The following is a 27564-nucleotide window of genomic DNA, read 5'->3' as shown; positions in this document are numbered from 1 at the left end:
TAATTTCTCTATTTTTATAGTGCTGACTTGTTACAAAGTATTTACAAAGATTGTTCTTCATTCATCAGTTGCAGTTCCTAATGGAACTTAAAATATAAATACCCGACCCAGAGCTGTCAACTTTTAGGTAGCATAGATAGGGGGACTGACCAAAAAACTTCTGTGTTTGTGACATAGGTGGAATTGACGTAGGTGAAATTGAGCGATGTAAGTGGAAGTTACATTATGGGCATGCGCAGAACCTCTCCTAACGCATGCGCACATCACTCTGCTGACATCAATGAAAGGGTCTGCGAATGTGCACATATTTGCCTACAAATCGGCCAAAATCATCTCAAGTCATCAGAAATTGGTGGAATGCGTTAAATGGGAGACAAATAGGGGGAGTTGACAGCTCTGCCTTCCATGCATACACACACACACATCAGTCTGTTTCCTTCAGTTGTCTACTGGTCTTCCTGTATTCTTGAAGAATGAGAGGAAACCTACACATGCATAAAAAACTCAAACTCCTTGCAGACAGTGTGCATGTTATAATTAAACTCAGGTCTAGAGCACTGCAAGGTAGGAGTGTTGTCCATTGATTAAGTACAATAGCTATATGAAGTTCTTTAAAAATTAGTGATTTCAAACCAGAACCAACCAGCTAGACTACTTGAAGACATTAGTTGGCCCTAGACATAGTTCCCTGACCCCACTCCCCGAGCCCAATAAACAAATTTGCAGCCGTACTATTGTACTTATCACACACAATTGTATGTGCTGTCCAAATAGGGCTCTTGCCTATTCATTAAAGTAGTCCTTCCAACTAGTTGCTGAACTGAACTACAATAACAAGGATTTTGTGGGAAGGGGAAGTCAAAGGAAATAGGTTCAGGTTCCTTCATGCTCTTCCATCCAATCCCTCTTTGTGGTCTCCAACCACTTCAATGACTTACAATTAATTGTGGATCCACATATTTAAACTGCTGTATTTCATATTTCATCTATTGCAGTGAATATTATATTCAGTTGCTATGTTATATGATCAGGCTAAAAGTACAGTATGTTGCTTAAAGCAATTTTTGAAATAGTCATAAATAGATGTAATTTATATGAAAATCATAAAAAATAATATGTAGGCTTGCCTAACTAGTAGATGTGTGTAGATTGAGTTGTATAGATTCAGCCCTCTGTGTTTTGAATTTGCCATTCTTTGTCTATAGGGTAAATGAAAGTTTTGAAACTCCTATGCTTTCCTTGGCAGAATCACCTGGACTGGACCGCAGTAAGTATATCGAGTGGAGAAACCTTCAATAGATATTTATGCAGTTATTGGACCAGTTATGCAGAATGCACAAGACCTGGGGTTTTTCAAATAATGGATCTTTTCATAATTTTAATTTCTATACCTTAAGTCTACTTAAAACTAATTTAAAAGTTCAATAAACCCAAAAGGATTGTTTTGCCTCCAGTAAACATAATTTGTACTTTAGTTGTGATCGAATACAAGGTTTGTACTTGATCCCATAATTTTCAGTTATTTGATTATAATGGAGTCTATGAGAGATGGCCTTTCCATATTTTGGAACATTCTGGATAACGGATCTTCAGATAGCATAATAATGTATTACTGTACAGTAGTTAAATACAGTATGTATATGAGGGGGAATAGGTTGCATGGAGTGAGAATCCTGTAGACAATTCTGCAAATGGCAGAGTTCTCATATCGAATATTTTCTCCTTTCATTTAACTTGCGTCTAAAATCTTTAGCTTTGGCCAGTGATCAGGGTTAAACTTTGTTCTCAGATGTTATCACAGATGTTGACTCATAACAGCTGTATAAAATTTAGGTCTAGTAATGCAACAAAAGAACTAAAGGTGAGTTCCAATACAAATACAACATCAAGGCATTCCATACTGTAAAAAACTTACTTTCACAAAACAGCTAGCATGTAATGAATTAATCACATATTACACATGCATATCATTATAACTAAGGCCTTTCTTTGTTAATATAATTTTTAAAATAATGTACAAAATAATAAAATATTATAAAATATTATTTTTAAATAACTAGAACGTGTTCGCACTGAACCCACAACAATCATATAACCTGATCAACTACTGCCATATTGCATATTTTTCATGTTTTTAATATTATTGTATGTGCTTTAGGTAGTAGCAGAAGCTGCACACAACCAGATGGTTGCTTTCATTAAAGGAATGCTTAACTTTTAGTATGTTATAAAATGGCCAATTCTAAGCAATTTTTCATTTGGTCTTTATTAATTATATATATATATGTGTATACAAAAATTGGGATATCGGCACTCACGAAAAATTAGTTATACAGATGCCTGGGTGCAGTCTTCAAATATCAAACATAAAACTTAACAAAGCCGCACAACTCAGGACTTATAAAAAATGTTTACGTACACTTTGAAAAAGACTGCAGCAGCAGTCGAAACGTCATTCAGTGTCCAATAAAAGTGTAAGTAAAACATTTTTATACAGTAAGTCCTGAGTTGTGTGGCTTTGTTGAGTTTTATATATATATTTTTTTTTAGTTTTGTCCTTTCCTTCTGACTCTTTCCTGTTTTTGAATGGGGGTCACTAATCCCATCTAAAAAACAAAAGCTCTGTAAGGATACAGGTGTACTGCTATTACTACTTGTTATTATTCATCTTTCTGTTCAGGCATCTCATATTCATATTCCAGTCTCTTATTCAAATCAATGCATGGTGGTTAGGGTAATTTGGACCCTAGCAATCAGATTTCTTAAATTGCAACTGAAGAGTTGCTGAGTAAGCTAAATAACTCAAAAAATGCAAAGAATACAAAATGAAAACTGTAAATTGTCTCAGAAAATCTCTACATCATATTAAAAGTTAATTTCAAAGTGAACAACCCCTTTAATCTAACTACACAAATACAAGTAAAACAAATAACTACAACCTGGCTTCTATATGTGGTCAATGGACTGCAACTCCTTCAGTTTTCTCAGCAAGCAGCAGTTTGATCATGTAACTGACAGATCATTCTGCCATAATGTCAGACCCTATGTGAACCCCTACAGACAAAGTCAGATTCCCTTTTTGATCATTTTAATCAATATGCTTGTAGATACAATAGATAGATCCTTTTACTAATTCAAACCTATAAAAGGGCTTAACAATTAAAGGGGTAATCTAACTCTATTATGATTACTAAAATTAATACAACTATTTTTTAGATTGTTTACTTTTTATGCACACCAAATAAGCTCTGTCCAGTTTTTATTTTTAATAAACAGTGTTGTAATGTTACTGGGCTTAACTGCAAAATCCTTCTGCTAATTCAAAAGTGAAAGGATGATTACTTGCTTTGAACAATATTAAATATATAAATATATTTTGCCAAAATAGTTGCACACCAGTGGTGCAAAGGTCCAAATAGGTACATTTGCAAAAAGAAATTCAGTGCATTGGGTAATTCTGCTCATCTTATATAAAAACCTATATGCAGTATTTTATATTTCAATTATGAAAATAATGTTTTATTTAATTTCTTAAATCATTTGATTTAAGATATTTAAAACATTGTCACACCAGATACAATACATCCAGTTGGGAAAACTCATCATCCGAGCACCAAATTAGTGGTCTACTGTGACTACATACAGAAAATCTCTTTCTACCATTATCAATGGCCATACATTCTCATCCCCCTTTTTTCCATTTATGTAAGGAAACATCCTTCAGGTCTTGGTATTATTGATGCATGTTTTCCGATTGTGCTTTATCAAGATTGCTATTGTGCAATTGGAATGATCCTAACTGGGCTTACTCAAGGAATTTTGAACTCTTAGGACCACAGTCATAATGCATAACATTACAGCTGTGATAAAAGTGTCCTTATCCTAATTCACTCTCAACATTTGACATTTTTCCCTCTATAAACTTGGTACATATGGAGATTCTGAAATTACTTACCCTGCAACAGGGGTGCAGTGCAGGATACTTGAGCTAAATGTGCTAAACATGTAACTATATTAGTCACACAATTAATAAGTATCACAAACATGTACAATAGCACAACATTGTTATAGATTTCCATCTTGTTCATCCTTAATGATTTCACAATCCACCACAAAGATTGTTACATGTAAACACATATATTTCTTTCTTTCTATTCACTGTATTTTTTTCGCAGCCTGCATAATAACTTACTCCACTTTCAACAAAAAAGATAACAGTGGTATGTCTTTCATTTCCCAGGAACATCTGAGTATTGTTTTCTGAACAAAGATTTTTAGTGAAGCAGTATTCAGTTGTATGTAATTAAATCAAATGTGAAAAACTGGCTGTGCAAAAATTTGGGTACCCTTGTAATTTTGCTAATTTGAATGTATGTAACTGCTCAATACTGATTACTGGCAAAACATTGGTTGGATTAGCTCATTAAGCCTTGAACTTCATAGGCAGGTGTGTCCAATAATGAGAAAAGATATTTAAAGTGGCCAATCGCAAGTTGTGCTTCTGTTCGACTCTCCTCTGAAGAGCGACAGCATGGGATCCTCAAAGCAACTCTCAAAACATCTGAAAACAAAGATTGTTCAGTATCAAGGTTTAGAGCAGTGATCCCCAACCAGTAGCTGGTGAGCAACATGTTGCTCTCCAACCCCTTGGATGTTGATCCCAGTGGCCTCAAAGCAGTTGCTTATTTTTGAATTCCAGGCTTGGAGGCAAGTTTTGGCTGCATAAAAACCAGGTGCACTGCCAAACAGAGCCTCAGTGTAGCTTGACAATCCACATAGGGGCTACTAAATGGCCAATCACAGCCCTTATTTGGCACCCCAGGAACATTTTTCATGTAGTGCTTCTCCCCAACTCCTTTTATTTCTGAATGTTGGGGATCCCTGGTTTAGGGGAAGGTTACAAAAAGCTATCTCAGAGGTTTAAACTGTCAGTTTCAACTTTAAGAAATATATTCAGGAAATGGAAGGCAACAGGCACAGTTGCTGTGAAACCCCGGTTTGGCAGGCCAAGAAAAATACAGGAGCGGCATATACAGAGGATTGTAAGAAAGGTTACAGATCACCCAAAGATCACCTCCAAAGTCCTGCAAGAACATCTTGTTGCAGATGGTGTATCTGTACATCGTTCTACAATTCAGTGCAATTTGCACAAAGAACATCTGTATGGCAGGGTGATGAGAAAGAAGCCCTTTCTGCACTCATGCCACAAACAGAGTCGCTTGTTGAATGCAAAAGCTAATTTAGACAAGCCACGGTCATTTTGGAACAAAGTTCTTTGGACTGATGAGACAAAAATTAGTTATTTGGTCATAACAGAAAGTGCTTTGCATGGCTGAAGAAGACCATATTCGAAGAAAAATGCTTGCTACCTACTGTCAAATTTGGTGGAGGTTCCATCATCCTGTGGGGCTATGAGGCTAATTCAAGGACTGGGGCCCTTGTTAAAGTCAAGGGTCAGATGAATTCAACCCAATATCAACAAATTCTTCAGGATAATGTTTAAGCATCAGTCAGTCGAAGTTACGCAGGGGTTGGATATTCCAAAAAGACAATGACCCTTAACACACTTCGAAATCTACAAAGGCATTTATGCAGAGGGAGAAGTACAATATTCTGGAATGGCCTTCACAGTCCCCGACTTGAATATCATCAAAATTCATCAAAAATCTATGAGGTGATTTGAAGAAGGCTGTCCATCGGCCACCATTAAATTTAACTGAACTGGTGAAATTCCATAACTTTTATTCAGCACATAAGACATCTTAGGAACAGACCAAAACACTGACCCTCTTTTTTTGAAAATGTGTTGAATAAATGTTAAGAAATTTTAAATGGGAGGTTATTTATGAAAAAACTTGAACGTCTAATATTTGATCAAATAGTCCCGACCCAAAAATTTGAATCGAATTAGAATTGAGATTTTCTTAGGAAAAAAACTTGAATGTGAGGAAGGCAATTAACATATTCAAATGGTTCAACTGACCTCTGCCATCAACTTTTAGAACTGTTTCCATGGTCGAGGTGTGATATAGTTGGTGCTATTAAATTTGAATTTGTGAGTTTGGACACAAAGAAATCGAAAATTTACAATTTACAATTCGATAATGTGAACAAAAGCTTTTAAAATAATACAGACACCTATCATTTTATGGAGCCTTCTGCTCTATCTAGAAACAATTTTTAACCATTCCTATATTTATTTTTTGATTCAACACCTTCCTTTTAATGGTAGTATATAACCCCATTCCAGAAACCTGATATTCATATCTTAAGCAACAAACAAAAATTTAGAAACCAGTGGAGCTTTTCTTATTTGTAAATGATTTAAGTACACGTAAATGTACAAGTAAAGACGTTATATATATTTATATTTATATATGTTAACAGTGATACTTTAACCTTGCATTGTGTGTATTCAAAAAGTACAAATTATCTTTAATTGTACTCAGGGCAAAGCAGTAATGGTCTTAATCTTATAGTCTATGGCTTAAAATATTTAATGCCTATGAATAAATGCTATTAAATATATACTGTGTACTAATCTAATATACATTTAACATGGCTTTCAGCCTGAGCCAGTGTTGATACATGTGTGAACAGATCACGTTATTTTTTTTGTTTATTGTTAATTTTTCTAGTGCAGACTTTCTTTGTATCTTTCTCAACCCTTCTCCGCATAGAAAAAATTGACAAAAAGGTCAGATGATATAGACTTAAAAGAAGTTGAACCTAGAATTGTTTGTATTCCGTCTACATGTAAATGTGACATTCATCCATTAAGTTCCAAAGCATCAGCCAACAGATGTGAAAATACAAGAGAAATGCAATTAACAAATATAGAGTGCATGTGAAAGGAACACAAGACAAACTGGACATATGACCTCAATATATAAAAAAAAAATTATGTAACATATTTCTTAGTAGAAATTTGAGCTGAGATATTACTTTTGTGCCACAGACTTCAAGTAAGTTATCTTCTACATCAACTTGAGCATTTTTAGAGGTAAAATATAACCTGAAAATACTTTGGTTTGTGCTACTGCCACATAACAAAAAGTGTCTATGGTACCACTCAGCAAATAAATGTTAAATGAGTAAAGATACAAAAATATATAATAGAAGAAATAATAAGGAGAAAACACTCACAGTTCACCTCAGTCCCAAGGTGCAAAAACCAAAAACACTGTATCCAAAAGGATGTGAGGATCTCCAAAAATAAAGAGACAAATATAAAAAGTAGAAAAATTTATTAGGACATGAAGACCTAACGCGTTTCGTGCCTATAGGGGCACTTACTCCTATGAGTAAGTGCCCCTATAGGCACGAAACGCGTTAGGTCTTCATGTCCTAATAAATTTTTCTACTTTTTTTATTTGTCTCTTTATTTTTGGAGATCCTCACATCCTTTTGGATACAGTAAAATATAACCCCCTTTTTTAATGAGCTCATTCAGTTTGGCTTATATAGAAAAGGTGCATAGACATTATCCAAAATTCCAAATAGAGATAGAAATATATTTATACATTTTTTCACACAGACATACTTGATTTCGGAGAATCTGAGTCCCAGAATTTATTGCAGCATCCATCTTTTAAAATTTACTTTTACATTATGTTGAATTTAATTGTAATTCTATTGTAAGCAGGGCTGCTCCTGCAACAGCGAGCGGCCAGTTAAAAGGGGCGACAAAAGGAGTTGAATTTCCGGATTCCAACCTGGGAATTTGGCTCTGCTAGTGCAGAGAGCACTACTTTTGTGCTCATTGAACTTGTGGCCCCCATCTGACCAGCATTGACGCTGATAATCTATGTGCGGAGCAGAAGGGGACAGCATCGGACCCATCGCTTGGAGTTTTAGGCAGCTAGATTCAGCTAAACTTGGCTGTGTTCACTTCCTGTAAAATTTGACTTGCTTGACAAAAACAAAAGAATGTAAACACTTCAGGGCCACTTTAATAAATAGACATAGGGGCTATAATGTTCGCTAGAAGCTGCTCCCAGAAATTAGTTTCTACTGCTACAATTTCCTTCAGTCCCACAAATGAGATCACAAATACCAGGTGGGCCCTGGTCCTGCAGCTCGCTCCCTCCATGATGGTTCACTCTCTGTCACCATGTTGGGCCCTTTACCTCCCTCGCTCTTACACTGTAGGGCCATACTATAGGAAATATGTTGATATCTTCTGTCCCGTAGGCCCATCTATCACCCTGCCCCCCCCCCGGTGCCTGCCTGCCCATCACCCTGCTGGCCCCCCCACTGCTCCCCCCTAGATCCTGCTGGGCCACCTTCCATCCTCCCCATCACCGTGCTGGAGCCCTGCAGACCTCCTACCTTTGGAAGGAGATGGCCACTCTTCCATCTTTAATATTTCTGCAGGAGGCAGAGTGGGGCAAGGAGCATGGGAGAGATACTGAAGAAGAAGGAAAGTTGGTGGAATTTTGCAAATGGAAAAGTAGGTGAGGTAATGCTTTCAATCTGTTATTGATCTTAATAACAGATCTTAATCGGCTTATCTCGGCTTAATATGTACATTTCTGACATATCTGAAATTCTTACTGGAATATCTGGAGTTAATATGCTCATTGTCCACATTTTACTTGCATGTCTGTGCTTATTGGTCCTTTCAGCAGTGATCTCACTTGCATGTCTGGTAATTATGGGCGCAGGGTGTAGCCTAAAAATGTTGGCAACGCCCTAAACACAGTGCATTTTTGAGGCCCAAAGCTTCACTTTCACTTTAGGTCCCATGTTCTTTTGAGACACCCCTGTTGTGTGTGTACATAGTGGGGGGTGGTTAAAACTGTGATGGGATTGGGTGGCAACAGCGGTTGCAGCAGCAGATGTGATGCTTATGTGTTTGGTGGGCCCCAGGTATCCCAGACACTGTTTGAGAACAATTACCTTGATAACTTAAAGCAATGGCACAATGCATATGCTCTAGATCAAAAACTCCCTGTGCAGGAAAACAATTATTGCTGACTCCACTTTATAACAATGAAGACAATAATTACTAGAGGAGGGAATTTCAATATATAACAGAAAGAGCATTTCCAGTTATGTCTGTAGCAGTATTAAAGTATGTAACAAGAAAAGACAAGTGTTTTAAAGTTTTTTACTTACTGTTGCATGAAGTTTCCCTTTTTTTGACATGGCTAAAAACGTGTTGCTGAAAACTCCTCTTATGCCAACAATCCCCTGAGATACAGCAAATATTTCTAAAATACCTAGAACGATAGAAAAAAATAAAACAGTGCTTCCATGGCAAAAGCAGAGAAAGAGAATGAATAACAGCACCTATTTTTCTGTATTTGTATGATTTTCTTATGAATACAGCTTTGCCCGCATTGGATTGCGATACTGTATATTAATGAGGGAAGTGCTGGGGTGGAACATAGGCCAATCCCCGACCAATATCCTTATTTGCCTGTAACATCTATTCTGGAGTGAATGGTATTTTATAACCTCATGTCATCATTTCCCCTGATGGTCTATTATGGAAAAGCAAAACTGTGGAAAATAGATGAATGTGTCAAATTACTGCTAATTCACAGAACTGAATTAACAATAATTGAGTGCATGACCTGTGGACTTCTTTGTAAAATATTGGCTTTTAATGTGAACTGTGATGCTGTGAATGGATTTATCTTCAAAAAATGTACCATAGGATTTTTTATTGGCTTGCATTGTTATATATCTGTAGACATTGCCGTGTTTGGAGCTGTGATGGATGTTTGGATATTTAGGGAGCACAAATTACATCTGAGCCAAAGTAACATGTTCCTGTGTTATTGTTTGATGATTCAGTATTTTAAGATTAGTACTGTATATAGGGCGTCTATACATTGAACTCAAACAACTGAATAACAAGTGGCTCGAATTTTGAGTTTTTCAAGTATTTTGTGCTTCATAAATCTCAGACATCAGATTTTCTGAAGTTCAAATTTAAATACACCATTTATTCTGCAAAATATTTCAAACTTTGGTAGAAACTCAAATTTGAATGTTAATAAATGACCCCCTGTTTGTAATTGATAGGTGGAATTACGATTCAGCTATTAAAGGACCTACAATAAATCACTCTAGTAAAGGTTTAGTGTCCCGTTCAGACCTTATGCTACCTGTAATTCCTTCTTTGTGGTCTACTTTTTGAAATGCCCGTGTGGATTTGGTTATGTAGTTCAGACCATATGGGAAGTAAAATTGAAGATTCAGGAATATTAGGAATTTTAAAGCCAATACACCCACAGACACTTAGAAATGTCTAACTGGTTTTGTTCAAATACAGGTATATACGGTACACTAATTGGATTATGATATTGGACTTTGTCTACGGACACAACAGATTTTGGCACTTTATAAAGGACTGCATGCATATAATCGACATACATTATTTTAAACTTGGTAAAAGCTGGTACAATGATGGACACATCAGCCTGTACATAGGATAACATATATGATGGGTTGTACTGTGTCTTTAAATGTTCACAAGTTACCTGTATATGCACACTTGATAAAGGGCACATAGGGGGCCCAAAATATGTAATGTAATGTAAGGCACTTAATAAACAGCATTTCTGCAATAAAATTGCCTATTCTGTGCTCCCCCGCATGTTCCTTTTTATGTAGTACTGATATGGAGCTCTGCTATTTGGAGTTTGACGCATACAGTCTGCAAGGCTGTGAACCTATCTGATCGACCAATCAGCTGTGCCAAGAGCAAATCTGTAGCAATGATTTAGCAATTCATTTTATTTTGTTGACCATCATGTATTTTCAAATAATTTTAATAAAAGACAAAATATTAGTAAAGCACAATACATTAAAAACAATAAAAGTTTAACAAACCGATTCATTTTTTGATTATGTTGAAGGGGCATGACAAGACCAAATATCCCTCATGGGAGTTTCTTCTTTCCATTATTCTTTTAAAGGGGTCATTCAATTTTTGAACTGGCCTTTTTTTTTTTTTTTATAGATTTTTAATTATATGCCATCTTGACATTTTCTAGCATTCAATCAGATAAAAAAAACTATTGCTCTGTGAGGTTTCAGTTTTATAGTAAAAAGGTGTGGATGCTTTTTAGAGTGAGTTGATTTAAAGACTGATCAAATTGCCTTCTTAGACTCAAGAAGGAATGTTCTTTCTGCTTAGAGGCAAAGAGGAAAGGCTTCAGATGGGTTGTTTCATGTTCCATTGAATCAACAAGCTGTTAGGCAGGTTTTACTTACAAAACAACCATGAAATTAATGGGCAAGTCTTAAAGGTGAATTGCTCATTGTTGATGCTCTTCATCTTAAACCCCCATCCACACTATATGAAGTAGCTGGAATAACAACAACTTTGATTTGGTCAAACACATTAAATGATTAATTGCATGGTTGATTGTGTCCCCCCTATCACCCTTAGATAGCCTTCCCAATTCTGAGAACTCTGTGCGTTCATAGTTCCAGTTGGTGACTAATTGATAGATATGCATAGCAAGGATAAAATAAGCCCTTTACATAGATGATAAGAGTTTTGATCAAAGATGTGCAGTTTTTAAAGTATGTTTTAAAAATTAAATAGATTGTTACATATGAGGAGGTTTGTTTTTAGCTGTGACTGAATATTTCCTTCTGTGTAACAAAAAAAATTGTAAATCAACAAATGCATGCTGGTTAATGAATGCTAACCAAAACAGACAAAACATCAGTGTATACATACAGAAAGAATCACTCAACAACTTTTTTACCACTCAATATGTTTGTCAATGTCACCTTTTATTTTAATACACACTATGTTTCAAGCCTAATTTCTTCATTGCTCTATGCCACTAAGACTTGTTAATATCTAAAGGGGTTGTTCCCCTTCCAAACAATTTTTTCCAGTTTAGTTGTTTTCAGATTGTTCACCATAAACAAAGACTTTTTTCAATTGCTTTCCTTCTTTTTACCTGTTTCCCAATATTTACGTTTAAAGTTTAATGTTCATGTCTAGTGTTTCAGTCTGGCAGCTCAGTGACATTCAGAACTGATGCAATTTGCTACATTTAGTTAATACAATTAGTTGATACATTTCTTAGCAGTATCTGTGGAACATTAGCAATTATTGTATCAATTCTAACTTTTGCTTTTAATGAAACGTGTGGATTCTGCTCAGTAGGGACAAAAATAAGAAATGTATTAACTAAATGTATCAATTTAGAACAGTTAAAAAGTCAACAACCCCCAATTTGAGAGCTGCTTTAGAAGGTGAAAAATGAAACTTTACACTTCAATTATAGAAAAACATACAGATCATATATAGAAAATAGAAAGTAATTGGAAAAATACATTATATCTGGTGAACTATCTGACACCAACTGAACTGAAAAAAGTGAAGGTGAACAACCCCTTTAACTTAGATAACTAATGTCTATGTAAAGTCTCAAAAAACCCTAAATTTACCGATTTATTTTATTATTTTAGATTTAACATAAGCAATGGGACCACTGTCCTTTTAAGATTTAACCACATATACAATGACTATAGCAAAACTGTCAAACAGATAATAGCAAAATGCTTGACCACTCGTCACTAGCGATGTAGCGAACGTCGGAAAAAAAGTTCGCGAACATATTCGCGAACTTGCGCAAAAACGCGAGCGGTTCGCGAACGGTTCGCGAACCCCATAGACTTCAATGGGAAGGCGAACTTTAACATCTAGAAAAGACATTTCTGGCCAGAAAAATGATTTTAAAGTTGTTTAAAGGGTGCAACGACCTGGACAGTGGCATGCCAGAGGGGGATCAAGGGCAAAAATGTATCTGAAAAATCTGCCTGTGTGTGCTTGGAAGAGATAGTGTAGGGGGAGAGCTGTTAGTGATTTCAGGGACAGATGATAGTAAGTTTGCTGGCTAGTAATCTGCTTGATACTGCTCTGTATTGGAGGGACAGAAGTCTGCAGGGATTTGAGGGACATTTTAGCTTAGGTAGCTTTGCTGGCTAGTAATCTACTGTTCTCTTTAAACAACTGCCATACGTTGACCTTGTAGGCATTGTTTGCCCAGTTTTTTTGGACGCAGCCACTGAAGCACAGTTGCCATAAAAAATATGCCATATAAATGCTGAAAATAGTCATTTTTCGCCATACGTTGACCTTGTAGACATTGTTTGCCCAGTTTTTTTGGTTGCAGCCACTGAAGCACAGTTGCCAGAAAAAATATGCCATATAAATGCTGAAAATAGTCATTTTTTGCCATACGTTGACCTTGTAGGCATTGTTTGCCCAGTTTTTTTGGTCGCAGCCACTGAAGCACAGTTGCCAGAAAAAATATGCCATATAAATGCTGAAAATAGTCATTTTTTGCCATATACGTTGAGTCAACGTATGGCAAAAAATTACTATTTTCAGCATTTATATGGCATATTTTTTCTGGCCTCTGTGCTTCAGTGGCTGCGGCCAAAAAAACTGGGCAAACAATGCCTACAAGGTCAACGTATACACTACTACAGCGGTGGATACGGATTACGTAAAATATATGAATGCTGCTTGAAAAAAAGTAACTCAAGTGGTTTTTCTAGAGACGATAATATTATCAATATTTAGACAAAATGTGAACAAGCTCACACAGCTAGATGGCGGGTTGAAGAAAACACTGTGCAAATAATGCCTACAAGGTCAACGTATACACTACTACAGCGGTGGATACGGATTACGTAAAATATATTATGGCTGCTTGAAAAAAGTCACTCCGGTGTTTTTTCTGGAGACGGTAATATTATGGATATTTAGACAGAATGTGAACAAGGTCACACAGCTAGATGGCGGGTTGAAGAAAACAGTGTGCAAATAATGCCTACAGGGCAAATAATGCCTAAAAGGTCAACTTATACACTACTACAGCGGTAGTAAAATAAAAAAAGTAAAATAAAAAAAAAATGAATATTAAAAAAAAAAATTAAAGTTGGTGCTGCTGAACTACTAGGAGCAGCAGATTAGCACACCAGTCCCACTCCCCAACACTGCTAGACTAATAGCACTGGGCTCTTATAGTAGTAGTAGTAGTAGTAGTAAAACAACAAAAAAATAAATAAAAGCAGTCCTTACAAGGACTACTGTTATTGCAGCAGTCAGCAGATGAGATCAGAAGCAGGACAGCTGCCCACTGCAGCTACATACAGAGCACTGCAGTAGAAGGTAGATTACTAGCCAGCAAAGCTACCTAAGCTTAAATGTCCCTCAAACCCCTGCAGACTTCTGTCCCTCCAATAACAGAGCAGTATCAAAACGATTACTAGCCAGCAAACTTTCAACTGTCCCTGAAATCACTAACAGGCAGCAGCTCTCTCCCTACACTATCTCTTCAGCACACACAGGCAGAGTGAAAAAACGCTGCAGGGCTTCGGTTTTTATAGGGAAGGGGAGTGGTCCAGGGGAGAGCTTCCTGATTGGCTGCCATGTACCTGCTGGTCTGGGGTGAGAGGGCAAAAAAAAGCGCCAACAATGGCGAACCCAAAATGGCGAACGTCGCGCGACGTTCGCGAACTTCCGGCGAGCGCGAACACCCGATGTTCGCGCGAACAAGTTCGCCGGCGAACAGTTCGCGACATCTCTACTCGTCACCATGTAACGAGTGAGCACAAGAGCACAGGAGGGAGAGGGCAAGTTGGCCAGCCAGGATGCCTAGGGTGCCCAGCTGGCTTGGTCTGATTGTCAGAAATTTCCTCTATTGATCTAAATACAGTAAAACAAATGGAGGTAATGGCTTAGTAGTTAATATACATGGCAGGTATGTAAAGTGAATTATGCCAAATTAATTAATTAGTAAACTTACAAATGTGCAAAGAAAATTATCAAGGGGAACTGATGCAAAGCTAAGTCCCACAAAACATTTCCACTACAATATTCCCATTAATGAGAGAAATCCAGGCAATATTACTAAAAAGAACCATGATCATGGCCATTTGTTTTTATTAAATAGGGGTAACATGATCCTACCATGGGCTGGTTTGCTGTATTCCAGTCTATAATAGGATTGTGCCACCTCCAGCAGAACGTGACTGACATATGAGGTGCTCTAAGAACTACACAGCATTTTAGGGGTTCTGAGTCCAAGGCTAACTATCGGTGTGATACTTACACAATCATAATTATTAACAGGTAAGTAGCAATGCTTTTTAAGTGAACCCTGAAACCTTACAGTGTAAAACATCTGTTATTTTATCATTGTTATATTACTTTACTATCCACTAACAATGTTATCACCAAGTGTAAACAGATGTTGCAGACATTACCTTCTCTCCCTATTTTTGAATGCTGTGCAAATATGGTTATGGTTTTCGTTATGTAATGCTTTACTATAGGCAACTATCTACTTTCCCCCTGTTATTAAAGGAGATTTGATCAAAAGTATAGTAGTCCATAATAGTTTTCATTATTAATAGCTCTCAGAAGGTACTCCGTGTGACTCTTATGATATAGAGATAATGAATCCTAATTAATGCAATTTACACAATTGTATGATCTTGCAGAAGCATTTAATCCATATATATATATATATATATATATATATATATATATATATATATATATATATATATATATATATACAGTCATATGAAAAAGTTTTGGAACTCCTCTTAATTCTTTGGAGTTATCTTTATCATTGGCTAAACTTTTAAAGTAGCAACTTATTTTTAATATATAGAATGCCTTATGGAAACAGTAGTATTTCAGCAGTGGCATAAAGTTTATTGGATTAACAAAAAATATGCATTATAACAAAATTAGACAGGTGCATAAATTTGGGTACCCCAACAAAGATATTACATCAATACTTAGTTGCAACTGTAACAGCCTCTAGGCGCCTCCTATAGCCTTTGATGAGTGTCTGGATTCTAAATGGTGGTATTTTTGACCATTCGTCCATACAAAATCTCTCCAGTTCAGTTAAATTTGATGGCTGCCGAGCATGGACAGCCTGCTTCAAATCATGCCATAGATTTTGATATTCAAGTCGGGGGACTGTGACGGCCATTCCAAAATATTGTACTTCTCCCTCTGCATAAATGCCTTTGTAGATTTCGAAGTAGTCATTGTCTTGTTGGAATATCCAACCACTGCGTAAATTCAACTTTGTGACTGATGCTTGAACATTATCCTGAAGAATTTGTTGATATTGGGTTGAATTCATCTAACCCTTGACTTTAACAAGGGCCCCAGTCCCTGAACTAGCCACACAGCCCCACAGCATGATGGAACCTCCACCAAATTTGACAGTAGGTAGCAGGTGTTTTTCTTGGAATGTGGTGTTCTTCTTCCACCAAATAACTAAATTTTTGTCTCATCAGTCCAAAGCACTTTGTTCCAAAATTACCGTGGCTTGTCTAAATTAGCTTTTGTATACAACGAGTGACTCTGTTTGTGGCACGAGTGCAGAAAGGGCTTCTTTCTCATTACCCTGACATACACATGTTCTTTGTGCAAACTGCACTGAAATGTAGAATGATGTACAGATACACCATATGCAGCAAGATGGTCTTTAGAGATGATCTTTGGGTTGTCTGTAACCATTCTCACAATACTCCACATATGCCACTCCTGTATTTTACTTGGCATACCAGACCTGGGTTTTACAGAGACTGTGCCTGCGACCTTCCATTTCCTGATGACATTTCTTACAGTTGAAACTGACAGTTTAAACCTCTGAGATAGCTTTTTGTAGCCTTCCCCTAAACCATGATACTGAACAATCTTTGTTTCCAGATCTTTTGAGAGTTGCTTTGAGGATCCCATGCTGTCACTCTTCAGAGGATAGTATAATAAAAGCACAACTTGCAATTGGCCACCGTAAATACCTTTTTTCATGATTGGACACACCTGCCTATGAAGTTCAAGGCTTAACGAGCTAATCCAACCAATTTGGTGTTGCCAGTAATCAGTATTGAGTAGTTACATGCATTCAAATGATCAAAATCACAAGGGTACCCACATTTTTGCACAGCCAATTTTTCACATTTGATTTAGTTTGATACAACTGAATACTGCTTCACTAAAAATCTTTGTTCATCTTTGTTCATGATATACATGATATTCAGCACAAAGCAAACTAATCAAAAAATAAACGAAAAAACTATCCAACGTTTCGTCACATACTGAGACCTTCCTTAGGGAAAAGTTGTTTTTTTCCCTGATGAAGGTCACATTATGTGACTGAACTGAAACACTGGTTCATTTTAATTATTGATAAGCACTTGTTACCGTATGTGCACAATTGAAGACATTTTATATGAACAATATATTCATATGTTTCTATGTCCATGTGCATCACAGAGAAAATAATGTATTAACCAATTGCAGTGAAAGATTATTCAGTTGTAAAATAAAAAAAGTAATTAACATTGTCTTCCATAATTTGATTTAGTTTTCTTTAAACGCCTTGGAAAATCACTATAGCGCCAGAAAGTTTAAATAAATTGAATAAGACAGCACTCCGTTTGCTGAAGCTGAATTATGCCTAGAAATCAAAAGAAGCACTTTGTATTACTTTGTATTAATGAGAAAACAGCACTCCTGTACAACACTGTAGGCGCAAGCAACAGAAACATAAATGTGCGAAATATCTTACAAGAAGATACCGGTAAAAGCGCATAGTAAGGACATACTTTATAAGTGAAGAGAAAGTTACATAAATTTCCCTGAATGGGATGAATGCAGACTATGAAGCATTGGTAGATAGGATCGCGTGTATCAAGTAAGATTTTTTTTTATCAATTTAGAAAGTAAATCACTCTCACTCTGCAAAAAAGTAAAATGAAATGTTGCATCAACCGGTTAAAAATTTACACAATTTCCGCTAAACTCTGAAATGCAAAGTAAAAATGATCAAAATAGGAAACTTTGAAGGGTGTAACAAATTGCCCGTAATAAGATATAATATAATATTAGAATTATATCGCAGCAGATTTAGCGAGGGCAGACACCCAGGCTAGTGAAGAAGTAAAGTGCAGATAAAAGGAAAGATTTCACGAGTGCAATGGAGTGAATAATCTCTATTGTGCAGAGTGTTCCACGTTAAGGAGAAGAGCTTTAATAATTAATATGCTTTTAAACGTTATGCTTCAGCTAGTAGAGCAAGTAAAGGGATGTACTTATATGGGTCATTAGGGGTTTATTAAAATGTTTTTAATCGTCAGTTAGATTTTATTATTCAAGATCATGAACTCAAGCTTCCGGATTTCCAAATGTCACTGACACGTAAAAGAAGTTTAAGATGTGATATTCCTCATCTGCTTATCTCTAACTTATGCAAAGCGCTTGATGCGCAAAATCGAGTTAATTGTAACCTCACTTGTTACATTGTCGGGCAAGAAAACGTGGCACTGTGTGTGTCGGAAGAAATCTGTTTATAAGACGGTGGCTGCCTGCGGGGAGATACACGTACTGAATAGGGGGGCAGAATTTTGGATTCAGATCTGCACTAGACTCAAGGGACGCTGGGAACATAAACACATATACATTGGGCAGAATTTTGGAATCAGATATTTACAAGAGGTTTCTGTAGATGGGGCAGACTTTGACGATCAGTTCTTTACAATGCAAGGTTAAAGGGGGAACTGGGATATCTATTTTGTACAGGTTTGTACAAGGGTTATGGGGTTTGGGGGACATGTTAATGTGCATGGGGCCGATTGTACCTGGCATGAGTTGTTTGAAGCGTTCATCAGACAAGAATTTAGTTGTAAGAGGGATTTGGATGCAGGTCTGGACTTAGAATCAAAATAGGCCCTTGCATTTCAAGTACCCAGAGGTCCCCACAGGCCACATAGAGGCCCAAACAGCATCCCACTAGCCCCCTAAATAGTGACTTTCTATGGCATCTTACAGCAGCCCCTCTGGCTTTTGCCAGAACCCACTGTTTGGAAGAATACCTCTAAACCAGGGCATGGGGCGAACAAACCTTAGCATGGGGCAGGGGCAACTTGTAATAATGCAGGAGTGTTGGTGCATGGGGCCCGTTGCCCGTAACGGGTGTACACTGTGTATTGTGTTATAGAAATAATAAACTCCTCTACCACTCACTTAAATGGTTGGCTTCGTGTGAACCGTTGACTTTGCCATCCGGGTGGATCTGGAGATGAAAGCCAATGCCCACCCTACAGTATAAACTGCCAGTCGTGCGCCCCGCAGTGCCCCAAAGTGACCCGCTGTCCTCTAATCCTAGTGAAGCAGAAGAGGAAGATTTCAAGCTTTGTTTTTTCCCGTTGATGGAGCCTTTGCCAGGACCACCCTTGGCTTTCTTCTTGGGTGCTGCTGAGGCTGAACTTGAGAGGCTGAATAAGGAGAGAAGAAGGAGTGCGCAGGAACAGAGGAGAGGCAATCTCATTCTTCCAACGGTGGGTGTCCCCGGTGCATTTTGCTGTGCCAGTGCCCCCCGCAGCAGCAGTCAGTGTGTCAGTGGATATGATGAGGGGCTGTGCTTGTATCTGTGCGTGCGAAACTAGGAGACATTGCTCATCGCTAGAGAGAGCCCCAACCTGAGATATTTATAACACCAGTGAGCTCACAGCTAGGAGCCTCTCTCCGGCCACATCAAGGAGGTTTCCTTCCAGATGCTGCTGCTCTCTGAGTAACGTCTCCTCGGCAAGTGCTCCGGCCGGGTTTCTCTGCTTTGAGCTGAGATCTGTGGTGGGTACTGAGCCACTGATGGGAGACTCTTCTTCTAAATATGAACGCATGACAGGGAGAGGGTCCCCAGCTGGGCACACATGTAACATATCTTATTTTAGCATAAGCCATTCTCTTCTCCTTCTCACGGCTCTTTCCTGCTGAGTCGCTGGGGAATACTCTGATCCGCACCGCGCAGCGATCATTGGAATAAACTGTCACCAGAGCTGCCTGGGTACAGACTCCCTCCAGCCCCTCTGGGCTACTGGGTCCCCTGACAGCGATCGGTTTCACTTTCATAGGCATGATGTCAATCCTGTCATTGTTAATTGAACTGCTTATCTTTATTGGCGTGTCATTCATTTGTAGCTGCCTTTCAGTGTGATGGCTTTAAATCTATGCGACTCCACTTGACAATTAAAATTGAAAAGACTCTTTAAGTGTTTTTCCCTCACCCTGCACAGTAGAGAAGCTCAGCAATCTCCTCTGGCAAATTCATCTTTGTCATTCAGCAATCCCAGATACTGCTGCAAGAGTATGCAGCGGCTGTATTATTCACACAATTTGATTTTGTCGGTCCAGAGTAGGGATGTAGCGAACTGTTCGCTGGCGAACTTCGACCGTTCGCGTCCGCCGAATGTTCGTGAACGTCGCGCGACGTTCGCATTTTGCGTTCGCGTTCGATTCGAATACAAATCGTTCAACCATTCGACCATTCGAATTCCTTCGACCGCTAAAAATCGAACGATTTCCATTCGTTCGAACGATTGTAAGCATTCGATCGAATGAAAAGCATTTGATCGAATGCTTCGATCGTTCGATTCGAATGAAAATCGTTCGATCGAACTATTAAAATCCTTCGATCGTTCGAATCGAACGATTTTAGCGGGTGTTCGAAGTTCGCAAACTGTTCGCGAACGTTCGCATTTTTTGCCGGCGTTCGCGAACACCAAATCGGCAGTTCGCTACATCCCTAGTCCAGAGGTTCCCATTCTTATTGTTTCTTTGCAAGTGTATCATATATAGGAATAGACATAGACATGTCTTTTCCGATCTGTTTAGGAACCTTTCTAATAGACAAACTGTAGTCCAGATCTGCACCTTTACACTTGAGAAGTTCTCTTTCATATTCATTTGGTCAATTTGTAATACCGTAGTAGTTACTGTATGTACACACACACACACACACACCTATTAACGTGTGAAAGTTTAATCAATCCACACGATTACATGAGAACCTATTGCAAGGAGATTTTTTTCCCCTGCCTTCTCTGAAATTATTTGCCATGGTTTAAATTTGCAGAACGAATGAGTTGCAGCCTGTCCTCTGAGCAGGTTTGCTGTATGAAGGACTCCACTAAATGATTAATGATGCCCAGCTCTGGTACAGGATTCAGTCTAAGAAACCTGAGAGTAGAGATTTTCCTTCAATTCAAGAAAAATGATCATTTAGCAGAGACATAAACTCAAGTAACATTCTTGGAATAGTCCTGAAGTGAATAGAATATTATTTTCAGAACCATATTATTCTATCACTCTGTCCAACCTTTACCAATCTCTCTCTATAGATATACAATCATATCCCAAAATGTTATATTGTATGATGTCTTTAAAGGTATACTGCAATATAGCTTTTAATATTTGTCTTAAAGCATGTAACTATAAATAGGGACAATTTGTAACTGTGGTTGTAAAAATATCCGTTTGAATTTGGAGAGCTCTGGTCTCCTTTTCCATATGCAGTAATCAATATTTCTTGGCAGTCAGATGATTGCTACTTTTTTCCTTTCAGAAGCAGCAGCAGAAGCTCAAGAGTGCTGAATGGTTGGGCCTTAACCCAACCATAAACATAATAAAAGGCACTGGGCTCATTTATCAAAACTGTGGTGAATTTGCCCATGGGCAGTTACCTATAGCAACCAATTAGTGATTAGCTTTTTAAAGCCAGCTGTAAGTAGAACAATAAATCCAGCATTTTGATTGGTTGTCATGGGTTACTGCCCATGGGCAAATTTGTGCAACATTGATAAATGACCCCCAACTGTGTTTGCCCAGGAGCAGTAACTCATAGCAACCAATCAGCAGGAAGAATCTACTGGTCACTTGTTTAAGAGCAAACATCTTATTTGTTACTATGGGCAAACTTTGGGGCATATTTATTATGCTGAGTAAAAAATGGCTGGATAACAAGTTCAATTTTTTATACTGTTTTTCTTAGAGTGACTTCTGCCAGAACCAATGCAAAAAAGAACACTCATTGACTTTAATACGTTTTGCATATTTTCGCTGCAAATTTTTAGGACAGAATCACTCATCACTACTAATGAACCATAACTCTGTATTTAAGAAAATACTTAATCATCAATGTAATTTTTCCTTTGTGAAACAGAAATACTGTTACAAAACTAACTGAAGGACACTGCCCAAAGCCTTTTTAAAGATACAAGGGTTTTGTAAATGTTAAAAAACCGGGAGAAAACTTATAAAACATAACTTGTAAATATATTTTTACATAAAAACTATCTTATATGTTTCAGAACATGAAATAGTACGGTTTGTACAGTAGAGTTACATAATAAGTTATGTAATAAAATGTGCAAAGTTTGCTACAGGTCTAATCACATTAGTAAGAAATCTGTAGGTAGCATTTACAGGTACCTTGTTTAAAGGAGAACTAAACCCTAATAATGAATATTGTCATATTTCTTATATTGAACTTAATGAACCAGGATAAAGATTCAGCATATCTATAGCTATAATGATATAGATCATCTTCAAAAGCAAACATCTTATTACTTACTTTATCCCCCCACTTCCTACTTTGTGCCCCTTTTATTATTACCTCAGACACAATGAACTGAAGATTTAGGGGATGGTTTCTTTAGTATACGAAGCCTGGTAGTAAGACCACTTACAGAGACACAGTTCGAACTTGACTGAAATGGGCACTTTTATGCAGATGTAAATATCCATAATACAAAGTATCTAATGAATGCAAGGCAAGTCTGTCTCTCACATACTGTGTCATAGGTTACCTATAGTCTGCACCGGTTTATCATGTTGTTAAGTTTACTGCAATGTTGTGGTGAATGCATAATGATTCCAAACATGATTTATTTGATTTTGTAGTTCTTATTAACATTCCTAATATAAATTCTTTTACTTCTGAAGACAAATTTGTAGACGGCCTTCAGAATGTACCAAATGAGCAACTGTTGAAATAACAATCTGATTAGGGTGAAGAACTGTAAAACCTAGTTATCCAATCCGATCACATGGAAGAGTAAACATGCTTAGTGTAACAGCTGTTGGACTAGTCATTTTCCCAATCAACCAGGCTTTCCTGGCTCTTCTGTCATATGTTTTAAAAATCTCAAAAGCTAACAATTGGTTGATATAATTTTTATGGTGATGATATAGTGATAAATTACCCCTTTCTTGATATGTCAATCCTACCTTTTAAATTAATTCCTCCTGAAATTAGCCCCCTGTGGTGCTCATTTATAAACTTCCCACAGTGCACAATGATTCGCACAGTGAACATATTTGCCTTGAGCATGGTTATATTTATAAAGCTGAATAACAGTGACATATTTAATGTGCAAACAGAATTGCCAATTTTTATTCACTGCAAATGTCCATAAGAGCTTTTTAAATATGGTATTATCACAAATTGTGAATATTTATGATCACAATCTGCATTTGAGTTACTCCATGACTTTGGTGGTCGAGAAAATATTCACAAAACAGGTTTCACAAATTGCAAATTGAAACCTTCAATGCTATTTTTGCACACAACAACCTCACACAGTGTCCACACTCATGCAAACACCCGTCTCATTTGCGAGCCATTTGACAATATTTGTGCTCAATGGAAATTTGCAAAAAATGCAAAAATGGGCACAGCAATACAATATTTCAGCATTTAGGAAAAAACATGAGCAAAACAACCATTTATGAATAAACAGTTTGCACTGTGAAAACTTTAGAAATGACCCTCTGTCTATCTTAAAGCTCTGGAAAACTGTCCTCGCCAATTTTTACTGACACAGAGGGGCATATATATTAACATCGGACACAAACATAAACAGCGATGTTTCCCAGAGCAACCAATTAGATCTTTGGTTTTGTTTTATAAATTGTTTGTTCCTTAAAGGGCATGTAAAGTCTAAAATAGAATAAGGCTAGAAATGCTGTATTTTGTATACTAAATATAAACATGAACTTACTACACCACAAGCCTAATCAAACAAATAACTTATGCTTTCAAAGTTGGCTTCAGGGGGTCACCATCTTGTAACTTTGTTAAACATCTTTGCAAGACTAAGACTGTGCACATGCTCAGTGTGGTCTGGGCTGCTTAGGGATCATCATAAACAAAGCTGCTTGAGTTCTGCATGGCTGGTAGGTAAGGCGGGGCTCACCCTGATGTTCATAAGTATGATTGTTTCCCTGCAGAGCAGCTAGGGACCGTCTGACAATTCCTATCCACAGCAGTAAATGAAGGGAGAATTTCACTGCATACAGTCAGGTTTCTTATAAAAACGGTACACATTTTTTAATTAAAGTATATTGGAGATAGGTTTCTTTTTCATTAAAGAAGGTAAAAATGGGATTTTATTTTTTTGCCTTTGCATGCCCTTTAAATCTAATTATATCTCATTGCTAGTTACATTGGGCAACATCACTAGTGATATTTGTCTCAAATGTTAAATGTAAGCATATTTTTCATAAGGTTAGCACTATGGTGTATCACAAAGAATGTGCAGGAAATTATGTGTTACATACAAGCTCATGTTTTTAGGGGAATACTTATAGGGCAGTTGTGCAGCTTAATGCGTAATGGCAATATGGATGAGGATTTCCTAATGAAAGTCTGTGACCTCAGAGTTCAATTTTTAACTAGAAGTACAAGATCTGGAGAAGGCTTTTAAAGTACCATTACAAAAAAAAGATCAGGCAGCACAAGTGAGAGGGGACTGACGGACAAATGAAGAATCACTGCTAAAGTGAAACTTTTTTGCAACCCACACAAGTTTGCAGCGATTCTACACTTGTCCTTCTGTCCCCCTCAACTGCGTTACCTGTTGGATTATTTGGTGCCTAAGACGGTGCACCAGTGGGATAAATAGAGGACACATCATTTCCTGTCTCCTAGTGAATAACCCTAGTGTGAAAGAAAAAGATCAGAAGAGGAGAAAGGAAGTCAATAAACCTATATTTATTACCTGTTATAGTTGACTATTTGGTTCAATTAGAGTCAAGTCATAAAAACATGTTCCACTATCTTACAATGATGAGAAATGAAAAGATGTACTTAGAGATGGTTTGCGAGTTTGCGAATCATTAAGCACCATCCCTAGGATGTATCTTGTCCTTGAGTGAATTTAAATGTGATAAACTGAAGGTATGTTTCATTGTAGAGCATTCTGATGTGTGGCATGTTTACATGCACACATATCAAAAACATTCAATAGTACTAAGACTGGAAAGGAGTATAAAATTAATTGTTTTATTAATTGTAATACTACATACAGTATGTTCTGTACTTGTTAATAATCATACGCTGTAAGATTCATATGTAGGATGCACAACACCCCCACTTAAAAATCAGATATGTGAACATAGGAGCCAAACAGCTACAAAAAGGTAAGGGGACAACTGTCTCAAGATATTTCACAAAATGCAATGGAGGAGATGTATCATGTTTATGTATTCAGGATATAGATAAGGTGGGAACGCAGAATTGAGGAGATGATAAATTGAGCAGGGCTATTGCAATTGTTGGTGAAGTGGATCTTTAATTTGAATACTCGTAAACTAAGTGGCCTACATGTGAAGTGGGATGTGAGCTGTTTTGTATGATTAAAATGTCCTGTAAAAGTTTTAAGGTTGCAATTATTAACTTTGAAGATAAAACATGTGTGACTATTTAAATATGCTGATAATTTGTTTCTGCAGTGTTTTGCCATTAAAACAAAAATAGATCTTTTAATTGAGAACAAACCGGGTGGTTCACCTTTAAGGTAACTTTTATTATGTTATAGAACCGGCAATTCTAAGCAACTTTTCAATTGGTTTTCATTATTTTTTTTTTTTTATAGTTTTATAGTTATTTGTCTTTTTCTTCTGATTCTTTCCAGCTTTCAAATAGGCATCGCTGTCCCCTTCTAAAAAACAAATGCTCTGTAAGGCTACAAATATATTGTTATTGTTACTTTTTATTAGTGATCCTTCTATTCAGACTCTTTACTATTCATATTGCAGTATCTTATTCAAATTAATGCATGGTTGTTAGGGTAATTTGGGCCCTAGTTACCAGATTGCTTAAAATGCAAATTGAAGAGCTCCTGAATAAAAAGCTAAATAACTCAAAAACCTTCAATAATAAAAAATTCAAATTGCAAATTATCTCAGAATATCACTCTCTATATCATACTAAAAGTTATCTCAAACGTGAACAACGCATTTAATGATATTACAAGGAAATGCAGCTAGCTACTGTATTTTTGTAACTGGTTCATTCCTGTTTCTTCAATTTTTTTTTGAGTGGATGTGAATAAGGTTATTTATTTCACTATAGTTGTGTATTGAAATGCAACATAAGGGTTAATGTTTGGAAGGAACTATATCATTAATGAATAAAGGGGATCATATAATAATCTCTCTAATGCTTTATTTACCAGTAGGTCTTTCCAGCTGACACAGCCCATTCCGATTAGAAGAAAATAGGTTCCACCTAAATATTCGGAAGGGGTTTTTTACAGTGAGAGCTGTGAAGATGTGGAATTCTTTCCCTGAATTAGTTGTACAGACTGATACATTAGATAGCTTTAAGAAGGAGTTGGATGGCTTTTTAGCAAGTGAGGGAATTCAGGGTTATGGGAGATAACTCATAGTACAAATTGATCCAGGGTCTAGTCCGATTGCCATTTTGGAGGCAGGAAGGAATTTTTCCCCCTCTGAGGCAAATGGAGAGGCTTCAGATGGGACTATTTTCCTTCCACTGGATCAACTAACAGTTAGGCAGGTTAAAACAGAGTGAAAAGGTTGAACTTGATGGAGGTGTGTCTTTTTTCAACTAAACTTACTGTGTTATGTTGTATGTTACTAGTTCCAAGACCCTTTTAAAAGTGTTTATTAAAATTGAATGCCTATAACTATGTGTGTAAACACATGATACCTGGCAGCTTTTTAATATGTGAAATAAAGTTACTGCTTTTATCATCCCCTTAGTCTGTGGAATGTATGCTTTTGACTGTGTCTCTCTGTCTGCTGAAAATAGGATTAAAGAGTTGGAAAGATGGAAGCTGTCTAGAGACAGACCAGTATAAGGCAGCAGTTGCAATACTTTTTTTAGTCAAAGCCCCCTTGCAGGTCCACCATTTGGTCAAAGCATCCTTTAGCTAATAACAAGCTTATAGATATAGGAAAATATTGTTGTATGAGCAATTTAGCAACAGTTCCAAGGATATCTAAGAAAGCAAATACATTTTACCCCAAAACTTAACTAAACCCTAACTTGTTCTGAAATTAGGTCACCCAGCCGCTCTTCCTGGAGCAGCTGGAAGGGGCAACATCATAGTTGGGGAACCCCTGGTATAAGTACTGGTATAAGTGTTTAGAAAAATAGATTCACTGTGCATGATTAGAGGCAACGTCAGCTAGGGGTTATAATCAGGAGATCTTGTCGCCAAGAAAAAGGGTGAGTATACCTCTTGAACATTATCTAAACTGTGAGGCAAGGCTCATTTTATGTGTTGAAATGTAAATATATAAAACTCACAAAAGGCCCCTTAATCTTCATACATGGCATTACCTGCTGCTGCTACTTCTTAATAATAGAAGTAGACCCCTGGGTTTGGTCCACCGCCCACCACCACAGTCTACCACAAAATTATATCTTACGAGCCAGCAAGTACACACCAGTGGGCCCT

At 37.1% G+C, this 27564-nt stretch overlaps 1 protein-coding gene across 1 annotated transcript in view; it reads right to left on the bottom strand.

Annotated features, from left to right (window-relative positions):
- Positions 1-20156, bottom strand: part of fgf5.S (fibroblast growth factor 5 S homeolog) — a 42998-nt gene extending 22842 nt beyond the window's left edge. Inside the window, exons 1-2 of the mRNA XM_018243551.2 lie at positions 19043-20156; positions 9121-9224 (exon numbers count right to left, since the gene is read on the bottom strand). Of these exons, the coding sequence (XP_018099040.1) occupies positions 9121-9224; positions 19043-19346 (408 nt within the window). The 5' untranslated portion in view covers positions 19347-20156. The remainder of the gene's footprint in view (positions 1-9120; positions 9225-19042) is intronic.
- Between the last annotated feature and the right edge of the window lie 7408 nt (positions 20157-27564).

This window comes from Xenopus laevis, chromosome 1S (assembly GCF_017654675.1).
Source record: "Xenopus laevis strain J_2021 chromosome 1S, Xenopus_laevis_v10.1, whole genome shotgun sequence".
Taxonomy (NCBI): Eukaryota; Metazoa; Chordata; class Amphibia; order Anura; family Pipidae; genus Xenopus; species Xenopus laevis.
The sequence above is the reverse complement of the archived record's forward strand: the minus strand, read 5'-3'. Positions and strand labels throughout refer to the sequence as shown.